At 41.9% G+C, this 14,838-nt stretch overlaps 1 protein-coding gene across 6 annotated transcripts in view; it reads right to left on the bottom strand.

Annotated features, from left to right (window-relative positions):
• Positions 1 to 14,838, bottom strand: part of vps13b (vacuolar protein sorting 13 homolog B) — a 752,723-nt gene that overhangs the window by 567,006 nt on the left and 170,879 nt on the right. For all 6 annotated transcript variants that reach the window (XR_013547184.1, XM_078398050.1, XM_078398047.1 and 3 more), the window contains exon 16: positions 7,832 to 7,956. Coding sequence is in view for 5 of the 6 variants with exons in the window: in XM_078398050.1 (XP_078254176.1) it covers positions 7,832 to 7,956 (125 nt within the window). In the remaining variant the exon portion in view is untranslated. The remainder of the gene's footprint in view (positions 1 to 7,831; positions 7,957 to 14,838) is intronic.

Below are 14,838 nucleotides of genomic sequence, written 5' to 3'. Positions count from 1 at the left end.
TTGTCGACAGTTTAGAGAAACAGCGAGGAAACAGGCCCGTCAGCCCACCAAGTCAGCGCGACCAGCGATAACCCATACACTACTTCTATCCTACACACTAAGGACAATTTATAGACGCTAATCAACCTGCAAGTCTTTGGAATGTGGGAGGAAACCGGAACACCCAGAGAAAACCTACGTGGTCACAGGGAGAACATGCAAAATTTGTACAGATAGCACCCAAGGTCACAATCAAACCGGGGTCTCTGACTCTGTCAGGTTTTAAGGTTTCAGGAAGGGAATGCCAAGGGAGCCCGGTACCTGTCTTCATTTGTGGAGCAGCAGTGTAGAGAGTTCAAGTTCCTGGACGTGCCGATCTCCAAAGATTTGCTCAGAAGGGCTCAGCATTCAGATGCAATCACATAGAAAGCTCACAAACAACACTACTTCTGCAGAGGCTTGAGGAGATTTGGCATGTTGGTAAATACTCTATCATACGTCTGCAGGTTTGTGCGGGAGCACATACCGACTGGTTGCATCACAGCCTGGTACTGTAATTCAAATGCTCAAGAATGAAGGAGACTGCAAAAGTGATGGACATTGCCCAGTCCATCACGGATTCTGACCTCCTCACCAGGCTGTGATCTTTAGGAAACATTGCTTCAAGACGGCAGCTGATATCACCAAAGACCCACACGCCTTGGCCACGCTCTCTTCTCACTATGACCATTGGAAAGAAGCAACAGGGGCTTGAGAATGGTTATCTCCAGGTTCAAGAGCAGCTTCTTTGCATTATCCATTAAGTTCTTTAACCACTTTGCACAACTCTACTAACAACCATAGCTTAGCACCGACTCCCTACAGACTTTGCACTACTATGGTTACTGTTTATACTTTAGTTTTTGTGCTATCATGGTCTAGTATACTTAGAATAACTGATAATTTATTGAATATTTATTGTTGTTTTTGTTGCATCTAATGTGCCTGTAAAACTGCAGCAAGTTAAAATGTTATTGTTCCAGTTCCTATCCAAAGCCAATGATAAATCAATACTCTTGACCCTTACAGCTGATTCTAAATCCTCAAGTACCCTATTCATCAGCATTATGTACAGAACTACACAAAAGGGACAGCAGCAGTTCAAAACTGCAATTTCACACCATCTTCTCTTGGGCAATTAGATATCCCCAATAAGCACTGGCCTTCCCAGTGATGTCTGCAATCCAAAACAACTAAATGAAATGTAACCCTTCCTTCATCTGTGCTAATACTTCCCTAGCTTACTCTGGTGAAATGTTGTACTCCTGAAAAGCATTTTAAGAACATGTTGCATCTTACTGGTCATTAGACTTGAGAGTAAATTGTTTTTAGTGATCGTTAAGGCAAATACTTTGACAACATTAAGTTTTCTGCAGCTGCAGCAAAGGGAGCATTTCGTCCAATATTCTACTGAGTTACAGTGCCAGAATTGCGAGGGAGAGGGAAAAGGGCAAGGAAAGAGAGGAGGCAAAGTTGACTCCCTTCCCAATCCAAAAGTGGGATGATGACATTTCTGCCTAGTTTACATCACACGGGTTTTTGGTGGGACAAATCCACAAGAGTGCTGACACCGAGCCAACACTGACATCTTACAATTGACAAAATTGTACTACATGAGAAATCATCAATGTCCCTCTCTCTCTCTCTCCATGTTGCCTCACCTGCTACTTGCAGTACTTTTTTCTGTCCTTAAATAAAACCTCCAAAAAATTATCATACATTTGCTATCATATATTGGCATAGTTCTGCGTTCACATATTTATAGTAAAATTTAGTCATACCTATCTCTCATGCCAAATATAAATGTTAAACCATCTCAAGCGATATCACACAGTAGAGTCCGGCTAAATCTAAGGTTCCATTACTAAGTAGTACATAGGAACATGCAACTCTTGTCTAAACTATTAATCTCAAACAATGTGGTCTTTGGTGGAATGAGTGCATGAATGAGCGGCAGAGTGAAGCAGCGGTAGAGTTGTTGCCTCGCAACACCAAACACCCGGGTTCGATCCTGACTACGGGTAATGTCTGTACAGAGTTTGTACGTTCTCCCTGTGAGTTTTCCCCGGGTGTTCCAGTTTCCTCCCACACTACAAAGTGTTACAGGTTTGTAGGTTAATGGGCTCTGTTAATTGTAAATTATCCCTAAAGTGTAGTTTTGTGCTTGTGTATGGGGTGATTGCTGGTCTGCATGGACTCGGTGGGCCGAAGGGCCTGTTTCCACACTGCATGTCTACAGTTAAGTAAACTAAATGCCAATCCTTACCATCTTTAAACACAATCATTAAATGCATCACTTGGTCAAGGGCTAGGAAGAAACAGAGTGTAGTGTATATTACCATTACTGTACAGCCTTACTACTTACAATGTGAATCTCATTTGTAACTAGAAAAAAAAAAAAAATGTAACCTATTTCAATATGTCCAACAATTTATTTCCTTCAGGGATGCTGGAATTTACGTTGAAACAAAAAGGCTCCGTTGACACGTAGACAAACTGAAACATGGGGTGCTGAAAGCGACACATTCTTCTTAAGCTACTTGCTTTCTCAGCCCTTCTTGTTCATCTGTATAGTTCATCATGCAAAAATAGCTTCCAGACACGAAATGCTGGAAATCTTTTCATAGTCAACTTTTCATTATCTTGACACTATCAAGATCAAGACGAAGGCAAATTTTAAAGGCTCAAATGAAAACAGGTGCATTAAAAGTACCCTTCTAAGTCTTTCAATCGTCTGCTTTTGTGGAAAAGGTGTCTTTATCTATGAACTGCAATAATCCAACTGACAAGTTGACAAGAGACTTCTTACAGAGTATTATTTTACACATTATATACTTAAGTTTGTCTCAATTCTCCAATTTAGTTTAAAAACACCAATTCCACCATGACCATCTGGTGAATAAATTTAGAACAACTAAGACACCACCACCTGACTACAAATGTTAACAGCTATATTAGATATAAATGGAATCAAAATTATAGCACAGAACAAGGCCATCAGCCTTCTTGGCTTTTCAATAGCAAAACCTTAAGTTCCTTTACCAAGCATATTCACTTTAGTTTAGAGATTCAGCATAGAAACAGGCCCTTCAGCCCACCGTCCACATTGACCATCGTTCACACACTCACACTCATTCTATATAACGACACTTTTTCATCCACTCCCTGCACACTACAGACAATTTACAGAGGCCAATTAACCTACAAATCTGCATGCCTTTGGTTATGTGGGAGGCAACTGCAGCACCTGGAAGAAACCCATGCAGTCACAGGCAGTACGTACAAACTTCACAGCCACAGCACCCGGTCAGGATCGAACTGAGGTCTCTGGTGCTGTGAGGCAGCAGCTCTACCAGCTGTGTGACATTGCCACCCTTAAATGCATATCTGATGCATAGGAACGTCGGAACAGGTAAACAATCTCCTAAGTCTGAAATGTTTTAAAAAACCTGCAAATGCCACAAATCCGAAATATAGCAGTCATTTATTCAATTAGATCAAGCAAAATTGCTTTGTAACTACAGCATGTATGTGCACTATAACCCTCAATGCTTATTATGTATCAACATTTCCACTATTGATAAACTATTCACCCTCATTTTAATAAATGGAATACAATGTGAAGATGGGGTGTGCATGGAACAAGCAGCCGGAGGAGATAGTTGAGGCAGGTACTATCGCAAAGTTTAAGAAACATTTTCGCAGGTACATGGATTGGGTACGTTTAGAGGGATATGGCCCAAAAGCAGGCAGGTGGGATTAGTGTCGATGGGGCATATTGGTCGGCGTGGGCAAGTTGGGCCGAAGGGCCTGTTCCCACGCTGCACGACTCTATGACTCTATTAAGGGTACCCAAGAACACGTCTTTCCAAATACCAACTCAGACCTTTTCACTTGATTACAATGCAAGTATAATTTTCTGCATTGAAAGTTGAACAATGCACATCTTCTTTAATGTTAATGAGGATTTGCCACATAATCACATCAATGAACAAAATCAAAAACGTTTTTACAAAAGTGTTCGTGCAAAATTATCTAAGTGTTCGTAGATATCATGTAGTGCTGTTTTAAGGAGTTCTTAAAACTATTTTTACATGTTTGATGTCAAAATGAAGCAAGTCACAACTTAACTTAGCCAGAATCTCTAAATATTTTATTTTCTAAAAATTACCAGTTAGAGAAGTAGCAATTGCCAACTAGATTCGTGCTAGATATTGCAATATTTCTGTACATTAATGGCAAACCAAAAGCATTTATCCCAAACCACAATTAAATAATGTTTTTAATCCTGAAATAAATCCATAGATGAATTAAGCAGGCTAAATGTAAACATACACAAACTCTGAATGCAAATCATTCTTCAGTAAAACCAGGTCTTTGGTTTTACAGACTGAATTCCGTCGCTCATCTCACTAATTCACCATTTATTCATACATTTTTCAATCTAACTACGAGAGAGAAACAATTATTATTTCACACAAGAGAGTATTATGACAGAGTAAGCAAGCATTTTGGATCCATCATATTTTAAATGTAATAACTTTACTGCAGATAGAAATGTAGGCTATAAAAACAGATTGCCAATAATTTATTGCTGTTGTCGATAAAAAGCACGATTTTCTAATTAATGAGCGAGGCTTTGGCTTTGTGGTAGCATTCCAGTCTATGTCAGAAGTTTTAGAATCCACCCACAATAAACTGTCTCAACGACCCAAGACTGTCTCGAGCAATGCCCCGGTTCTGAATTCAAGGTTAATTAGCCTAGTTTAGAAATACAGCGAGGAAACAGACCCTTCTGCCCACCGAGTCCATGCCAACCAGCGATCCTCTACACACACACTAGGGACAATTTACAATTTTACCAAACTAATCAGCCTACAAACGTGTACATCTTTGGAGTGTGGGAGGAAACCGGAGCACCCGGAGAAACCCACATGGTCACGGGGAGAACGTACATACTCCCTACAGATAGCATTGTAGTCAGGATCGAACCCGGTTCTCTGGCGATGTAAGGCAGCAACTCTAACACTGTGCCACCGTGCCCTCCTATCCAGCAGGATTCTTGAGTATGTGCATGGTATGTGTGCTTTTTTGCTGGTGCCCGTCGCAGGAGGTTTAGTTTAGATTAGTGCAGAAATGCAGCATGGTAACAGGCCCCTTTGGCCCACCAGGTCCATGCTGACCTTCGATCGCCCATCCACACCAACTTCACTCCCTACACACGAGAGGCAATTTACAGAGGCCAATTAACCTTCAAGCCCTGCACCTCTTTGGAATGTGGGAGAAAACCGGAGCACCCACTCGAAATCCACGTGGTCACAGTGAGAGCAGGCAAACTCCACAAAGATAGCACCCAAGGTCAGGATGGAATCCAGGTTTCTGCCGCTATAAGGCAGTAGCTCTATGAGCTGTACCACAGTGCCGAGATGAATTGTTCATCAGCCTGCTAATCCTTCAGCTATTTTTAAATAATCAGGGCAAGTGTGCTAAGATATGAAAATCAAACAAACCCTTGAGAAATATCAATCTTTTGCAATGAGATCCTACAGCTACACAGAGAGGTCAGTTGCATACAGCTGCACCTCCGCATCAAATAATACATTTTTTGCATTACACAGTCTACTGCTTTTGTTCATATAAAACAGCATATCTTCTGAATTACTGTGATCACCCCTGCTGGAGATCAACTAATAAACACGTAAACCTGCACAGGTTTTAATGCAAATGGATGTTTTACTGAAGAAATTACTGGAGTTTTGGGAAACCAAGATTTCACCGGGAAACTATTTTTGAAGCATCACATATGGCTAGATGGGTAAAATTGTCTGCAATACCAAACCAGACAGTCAGGAAGCCTCTTGAGTTCAATTAATTATTTGAAAAACATTGGACAAGCTCAGTCATATTGGAAATCAGGGACTCGCAAGCAAATTCAAGACCATTGGATCACTGCTATGACTCTCCATTACTCTGCAGTTATAGAACATGCAGGTGGAAAATAAATCTATCTCTCCCCTTTTGCCCTTCCTGATTACAAATACATTTCACCAGACTGTAATCTGTCCCTGAATCTCATCACCTGTTAACCAAAGACTAATTTGTAAACAAACTAGTGTAAAGAAATCATCATCTTGGAAATCTCTTTATCAGTCTGAAGAAGAGTCCTGACCGGAAACGCCACCCATCCATGTTCTCCAGGGATGCTGTCTGACCTGCTAAGTTACTCCAGCAGTTTGTGTCTTTTCTTGATAAACCAGCATCTGCAGGTCCTTGTTTCTACAATATATTGGATGAATTGTCTTTGCTCATGTTACGTCCATGTAAGTTGAACTATTGCCATCATTCTTTCACTTCTACACAACTGTTTAAAATATTCCTGAGCACCAAACTACCTGAAATTAGACAAATTATGAAAATAATTTGTTCATGTGCCAAGATGTTGATGTCAGTTCTTATACAAGCATTCCATAAATTCTGATAAAATGTACAAAAGCAGAGCAATTAAAATTGGTCAGAATGGCCTGTGTTGGAGACGGACAGGTTTTAGTTTAGTTTATGTTAGAGATACAGCATGAAAACAGGCCGTTCGGCCCACTGTGTCAATGCTGACCACCGAGCACCTGTGCACACTAATTCTTAATTTATCCCACTTTCACATCCCTTCCCTACACACTAGGGGCAATTTTAACAGGCCAATGTGCCACTTGTTACAAGGACAGAATCCCCCTCATTCTCACCTTCCACCCCATCAGCCAGCGTATCCAACAAATCATCCTCCAACATTTCCGTCACCTCCAACGGGACCCCACTACTGGCCACATCTTCCCATCCCCTCCCCTTTCTGCGTTCCGCAGAGACCGTTCCCTCCGTAACTCCTTGGTCCACTTGTCCCTTCCTACCCAAACCATCCCATCCCCGGGCACTTCCCCTGCAACCGCAGGAGATGCAACACCTGTCCGTTTACCTCCCCCCTCAACTCCATCCAAGGACCCAAACAGTCTTTCCCGGTGAGACAGAGGTTCGTTAACCTGCACCTCCTCCAACCTCATCTATTGTATCCGCTGCTCTAGATGTCAACTTCTTTACATCGGCGAAACCAAACGCAGGCTCGGCGATCGTTTTGCTCAACACCTTCGCTCAGTCCGCCTTAACCAACCTGATCTCCTGGTGGCTGAGCACTTCAACTCCCCCTCCCACTCCCAGTCTGACCTTTCTGTCATGGGCCTCCTCCAGTGCCATAGTGAGGCCCACCGGAAATTGGAGGAACAGCTTGCAGCCCAGTGGTATGAACATTGACTTCTCCAACTTTAGATAGTTCCTCTATCCCTCTCTTCCCCTCCCCCTTCCCAGTTCTCCCTCTATCTTCCTGTCACCACCTATATCCTTCCTTTGTCTCGCCCCCCTGACATCAGTCTGAAGAAGGGTCTCGACCCGAAACGTCACCCATTTCTTCTCTCCTGAGATGCTGCCTGACCTGCTGAGTTACTCCAGCATTTTGTGATACCTTCGACCTGCACCACTGTGCCATCCACTCTAAATGTCTCTTTCAAAACACTGTTCATTCCCAAGAAATAACTTGAATTTATATATTGTAAAACATTAAGCACTTCATGCAGTAGATAAATATACCATACTAAAATACCAATTCATATAATGGAAAAAATAGTTAAAATATGAGCATTTGAGGAAGTTTATGTATATTCAATATACAGTTTTCCAGTTAACAAAAAGAAAGGTGTTTTAAATTAAAAATGCAAATACTTTGAAGGTGGTTTTCTGCAAATGTGACCATTTTGGTTGTAAATGAACTCACCAATGTGATGGAAGTTGTAGGAATTTGCCATAAAAAGCTGTGCTGAAGGAAGGGATGACTGGGACAGGTGGACAGAATGATCCTTCAGTATCCAAGGAGGTCAGGCCTGCCTGGAAACCAAATATCTGCAATAACAAACCGGAGAGGATCAAAAACTCCACGACAAGAAAAGGTTTAATGAAGACAGGATGAAACATGTCAACTTCAATTTTCCTTACAATGAACACACACTGAACACTTGTACCTATCACTGCATCACCACTGAGTCTGCCTAATTTCTAAAAGTCATGACCTTTTAAACACTGGAAAACACTGAAAGTGCAATTGTTTTGATAATCATGTAAGCAGTTAATTCAGATAAATCCAGATGACACAGGTTGAGGCATGATATTGTTTTACCAAAGCCTTCCATTAGTGGCATCACATGAAATGAGGTGGTATTTCTTTTTAGAGTTACAGCACGTAACAGACCCTTCAGCCCACCAAGTCCACACTGACCAGCGATCACCCCGTACACTATCACTATCCTACACACACTAGGGACAATTTACAGTTTTCTTACCAAAGCCAACTAGTTTAGTTTAGAGATATAGTGGGGAAACAGGACTTTCAGCCCACCGAGTCCATGCCAATCAGCAATCCCACGTACACTAACACTATGCTACACGCACACGAGGGACAATTTACAATTTTACCAAACCAATTAGCCTACAACCTGTATGTCTTTGGAGTGTAGGAGCACCTGGAGAAAACCCACACAGTCACGGGGAGAACATACAAACACTGTATGGACAACACCCATAGTCAGGTTCGAACCTAGGTCTCTGGCGCTGTAAGGCAACAACTCTACCACTGCGTCACTCTGCTGCCAATAGCAATTTTGCCAATAGACCAGAATAAATATCTCAAGCTTCACCTTTCTGAATGGAGAAAAAGTCAAATATCGCATGGCGCAGATAGGAGAAAACGGCAGAAACCCAGGTGCAATTTTGATCTCATGTGCAATCCTGATCTCATGTGCTGTCTACATGGAGTCTACACAATCTCCTTGTGACCGCGTGGGTTTCCTCTCGTCTCGTGCACCAGTTTTCACCCACATCCCAAATGTGTGTGAATTGTAGGATAATTGGCATCAGTAAATTGCCCCGAGTGTGCAGGGAGTGGATGCTAAAGCGAGACAACATAGAACTTGCGTGAACGGTCACATGAATGATGGGTGTAGACTTGGTGGACCAAGGGGCCTGTTTCCATGTTGTATCTTTCAATCAATTCAAAATTACTGATTTGCAACATTTATTTTTTGTCTAAACGGGGTTTAAAAATCAAATTTTATCAGGAGTGTCTTTTACCATTTTGTCCACACAGCAATCATTAACACTCACTCAATAGGACTTCTTAAAAAAAAAATTGATCTTTGCGTCAATTACCAGCAATATTATGGCTACTACTCAGAGGCATCTTTTCACAATAAATATTCGACATAAAGAGATTAAAGTGTTAGTTGACAGAAACTTCAGAATTTCTGCTCAGCTTGGAATTTCATTTTGATTGAAGTAAATTTGGGAAATTGTGCATACAAGGTTTAGTTTCAAAATATAAGCTCAGAAAACAACATACGTTTGATGTTATCCGAGAAATAGCAATTAAGATGTGTTCAAGACATTCCATTTATACTTCCACAAGTAGTTCAGTGCTTTAAACTTTAGCTGGCACTCATTAAATAATCTAATCATCGAAATGTCACTTTACTGTAAAAGATCGGGTTTCACCAATGGCAAAAGGCACCTTCAAAGAATGTTCAGAAGTATGTGAATTACTTAAAATAAGAAAGGTGGGGAGGGGGGGGGGGGGGTTGGGCGGGGGGAAATTCTGGTAGCTTGAGTGGTAAAATCACCAAATAGCTCAAATGAACAGAAGAACTGTGTAACTTTAACAAGAAAACGAGCTATGCTAAACAATTGCAAGGTTTACTGAACCGTCCAAAATCAATGTCACTTATGACTGAATATTTTGGCATTACCAATAACATTTTCAAGATATCACAAAATGCTGGAGTACTTCAGCAGGTCAGGCAACATCTAGGAGAGAGGGAATGGGTGACTTTTCGGGTCGAGACCCTTCTTCAAACAAACATTTTCAATGTATTCTGCAAGCTAGTTGGATTGGATTTTAACTCTGATAATTAACCGGAAGATTTAAATTAGATGTACCGCAGATCTATACCATTTAAACCATAAACAATAAAACTGGAATGAGACAGTGATCTATCCCGAAGTAATTAGCTCCCTGGAATAAATACCATAATTTTAAAAGCCCATCACTGTGACACTCCTGATGTATCTATTATTCACATTAACACTCACATGATTTTAATTGCAATGGATTACAAAACAATACACAATCTATGCATTTGTTAGATCCCCATAAATGCACAGAGATGCAACCAACACAAATTTGATTATGGGGATAAATTTAAGCAGCAAAAATTACTCAGTGTAGTCAGAGAAAATATCACACAACGGACTTATTCCAGTGCTGTTTGAGGGCCTGCATGGAGTCACGGCCTCAATTCAGCTATGGTTTAGTTAGAAGACTAATCCTGGATCTCTGAATCCATTTACCAGTAGCATGCAAGATTACACTAACACCCTATAATTTTATACAACTTATTAACATCTTGAAAAGACACAAAGTGCTTGAGTAACTCAGCAGGTCAAGCAATATCTCTGGAGAACATAGATAAGGGGCTTTGCAGTTCGGAACCCTTCTTCAGATGATTGTGGTGAGAGGGGGATCTCATTGAAACCCAGCGAATAATAAAAGGCCTAGATAGAGTGGATGTGGAGAGGATGTTTCCAGTTGTTGGAAAGTCTACGACCAGAGGGCACAGCCTCAGAATAAAAGGACATACCTGTAGAATGGAGTTGAAGAGGAATTTCTTTCCTCAGAGGGTGGTGAATCTGTGGAATTCATTGGCACAGATGGCGGTGGAGGCTAAGACATTGGGTATTTTTAAAGTACAGATTCATAGGTCCTAGATTAGCAAGGGCATTAAAGGTTATGGGGAGAAGGTAGGAGGATGGGGTAAGAGGGGAAGAATAGATCAGCTATGAGCGGAAGATGGGGCAGGCTCCATGGGCCGAATGGCTTAATTCTGCTCATGTTCTTACGGGTAGGGAGAGGGGAGAATGCTGGAAGAGAGATGGGAGTCGGATAAAGCCTGGCGAGTGATAGATGGATACGGGTGAGGGGGGGGGCGATCTGTCTGAAAAAGGGTCCTAACCCAAAATGCCACCTATCTATGTTCTCTGGAGATGTTGCCTGACCCACTGAGTTACTACAACTTCCTGATGTTTTGTATGAACTAGCAACTGCAGTCCCTTATATCTCCTATTAACACCTTGGTTTGGTGTGCCTTGAACTGTGATGTGCCTGTGGCTCAATATCAAGACAATCCCTTGTTCTAGCTGGGCAAACATGGTGATTAAGCCTCCACAATAAACATGGGTCAGAATGATTCCAGACGCACAAGCGTGGACATCAGCAGTGCAAAAGCACGAGCAACATTTCACCAGTATTTTGGGATCGACACTGAAATTGTAACAATTAATTGAACATTAAACTATACAGCACAAGAACAGGCACCCCGGCCCACAATGTCTGTGCCAAGCATGATGCTAAAACCAACTCTTATCTGCCTGCATTTAACCCATATCACTCCATTCCCTGCATATCCATGTGCCTATCTAATAGTCTCTTAAATGCCAGTATCAAATCTGTCTCAACCACTGGCAGTGTGTTGGAAATCTGCATTGCTAAGAAATCATTTATTAAAAAAAGAGAAATAGAAATTGAGCAGAATAAGTTTTTAAGAATAGGACACGAAGTGCTGGAGTAACTCAGCAGGCTAAGCAGCATCTCTGGGGAACATGGATAGGTGGCGTTTCAGGTCCAGACCCTTCTTCAGACTCAGAAGAAGGGTCCCAAACCAAAACGTCATCTACCCATGTTCTCCAGAGATGCTGCTTGACCCACTGAATTACTTCAGTACTTCGTGTCCTTTTGTGTAAGCCAGCATCTGCAATTCCTTGTTTCTACACTAAGTCCTTAAGAATATTATGGACCAGAAAGAATACCTTGCCCTTAAATTTATTCCAACAGTTTTCAGGCAAACCTTTACTACACAGAAAATACAAGAAGTTCATAGCAGATCTGGACAAACCTATTTGTTATTGTAAACCATAAGAGCTCTAAAAATAAAATGTAAATTTATCAGAGTTTTAGGTTAAAAATAGGAAGTAATTCAGTGGGACATCAGCACGTAATTGGCATGCATCCCATTTCTCTCTCCTATGCACCAGACAGAATAGCCATCACATTAAGTGTAGGAAGGAACTGCAGCTGCTGGTTTAAACCAAAATAGCCACAAAATGCAGGAGTAACTCAAGCTGAAGCATGGGTGGGTCCGACGAAGGGTCTCAACCCGAAACTTCACCCATTCCTTCTACCCAGAGATGCTGCCTGTGTCGCTGAGTTACTCCAGCATTTTGTGTCTAGCAATCACATTAACTTGGTGTAACTAGCTCTGCCGTTCCTTGTGTACCTGGCTAAATTTAACCCAAAAAAAAGCAAACTAAACTTGTAAAAGCAAAGTCTTTTCTTGAAACTTCTAATTCTTTCCATTTTGTTGCATACCAGACAAAGCAAGGAAAAGGGGAACTGGTAAATGGGAGTAAAAATCAGCTGCAGGTGGGCCTGAGCTATTTTGGTGCTGATAGAAAAGGAAACCTGCTCACTAATATGAATGGGGTGTTTTGAAGAATCAACACAGACCATATGTCCAAACCTACTCATTTCAAACAAATTCAGGAAAGGTTACCATGGTAAATCAAGAATGAAGCACAGTTACAACGCTAGGTCTGGCTCAAAACCACACTCAGCTTCTACAAAAGGAATATTTTTCCGTTTTGGTATGTCGCCTGGAACATGCCGAAAACAGCAGCTGAGAGGAAGCACCTGTACGACAAAGCATGTTAGCCAGTAAGCACCCACAAGTGACGATGATGGCTTTTGATGAAATGTTCGCAATCATTCGCAAATGTTTGCAATCATGCGGTAGAAGACAGCATTCAAATAGTGCCAAAAGCACAGCGAGTATGGAGACAAAGCACCATTATGGTCTGGTTACCAAGTATTGCAGATAATTTATGGTATTATTAATTATTGGCACGGTGGAACAGCGGTAGTGTTGCTGTCTTACAGTGCCAGAGACCCTGGTTCGATCCTGACTAAGGGTGCTGCTGTACGGAGTTTGTACGTTCTCTCTGTTACCGCGTGAATTTCCTCCGGGTTCTCCAGTTTCTGTAAATTGTCCCTAGCTTGTCGGCTAGAACTAGTGTATGGGTGGTCGATGGTCAGTGTGGACTTGGTGGACCGAAGGACCTGTTTCCATGCTGTATCAAACCCTCTCCTTCGACAAACACATCAAACACATCACAAAGACAGCCTTCTTCCACCTCAAAAACATTGCCCGTCTCCGTCCATCCCTCTCCTCCACAGCTGCAGAAACCCTCATCCACGCCTTCATCACCTCCCGTCTGGACTACTGCAACAGCCTCCTCTATGGCGCACCCTCAAAAATCATCAATAAACTTCAATACATTCAAAACTCCGCTGCCCGTCTACTCACACACACCTCGATCCGTGACCATATCACCCCCGTCCTTTATAAACTCCACTGGCTCCCCATCCCCCAGAGAATCCAGTACAAAATCCTCCTCATAACCTACAAAGCCCTCCATAACCTGGCCCCATCCTACCTGACCGACCGCCTCCACAGGCACACTCCCACCTGCACCCTCCGCTCTGCCGCTGCCAATCTCCTATCCCCCCACATCCGGACTAAACTCAGATCCTGGGGGGACAGGGCTTTCTCCATCGCTGCTCCCACCCTATGGAACTCACTACCCCAAACCGTTAGAGATTCCCCCACACTCACCACATTCAAAACATCGCTGAAGTCTCACCTGTTCAGTACTGCCTTCAACCACTGAAGGTCACCTCACCTTCTGTCTCCTTTCTCTGTTCATTAATTTATTTACTTATTTATCTATTTATTAATTTCCCTATGTTCTCAAAATCTCTGTAAAGCGTCTTTGAGTATATGAAAAGCGCTATATAAATAAAATGTATTATTATTATTATTATTATTATCTCTAATCTAAACTAAACCTATATATCCATTCACAGCAGCATACAATATTACACTGACACCCTATAGTTTTGTACGCCCGATTAATATCTTGAAAAGACATTAAGTGCTGGAGTATTTCAGCTGGTCAGGCAACATCTCCAGGCAACATGAATAGGTAACTTTGCATGTCGGGGCCATTCTTCAGACTGATTATTGTGTGATGTGTGGGGTTGGTGTGGGTGGGACTGTTGCAAGCCAGATCGTTATAAATATTATATTATTATAGGTGAAGATAGATAAATATTTGAAAGAACTAGGAATTGAGAGTCATGGGGAACTGGTATGGAAGAGGAATTGAGGCCAGAATTGATCAGCCATATTCATATCGAATGGTGGGGCAGTTTTGAAAGACTGGAAGCTTATCCTGCTCCTATATTCTTGTGCTCTTATGATTTTGATTTAAAGATTGGATAGAATGCTTTGGAATTTCAGATGAATAGCGATCTCCTGATCTAATGAGCACTGATTTCTCTCATGAATTTCCCAACATGATACCACAGTGCAGTTCTTGAATACGCACTCATGTGCAATTGTTTTTACCAAAACTGATCAAAAATCAGTGTCCATGGCGAACAATGGATGACAAATGGGTGAGACAAAAGGATTGAAGAGTCACGAATTGTCAAGCCAGAGAAAGGAATGTGGGTGGAGGGAGAGGGGGAGGGGACGAAATAGGTGTGTCTTTCTCCTCTCCCTCTAAATACCTTCCTCTGACTTGACAATCGCAATTCTTCAACCATTTTGTCGCACACCT

The sequence above is a fragment of the Rhinoraja longicauda genome, chromosome 4 (genome assembly GCF_053455715.1).
Source record: "Rhinoraja longicauda isolate Sanriku21f chromosome 4, sRhiLon1.1, whole genome shotgun sequence".
Classification (NCBI taxonomy): domain Eukaryota; kingdom Metazoa; phylum Chordata; class Chondrichthyes; order Rajiformes; family Arhynchobatidae; genus Rhinoraja; species Rhinoraja longicauda.
This window is presented reverse-complemented; position numbering and strand designations above follow the sequence as displayed.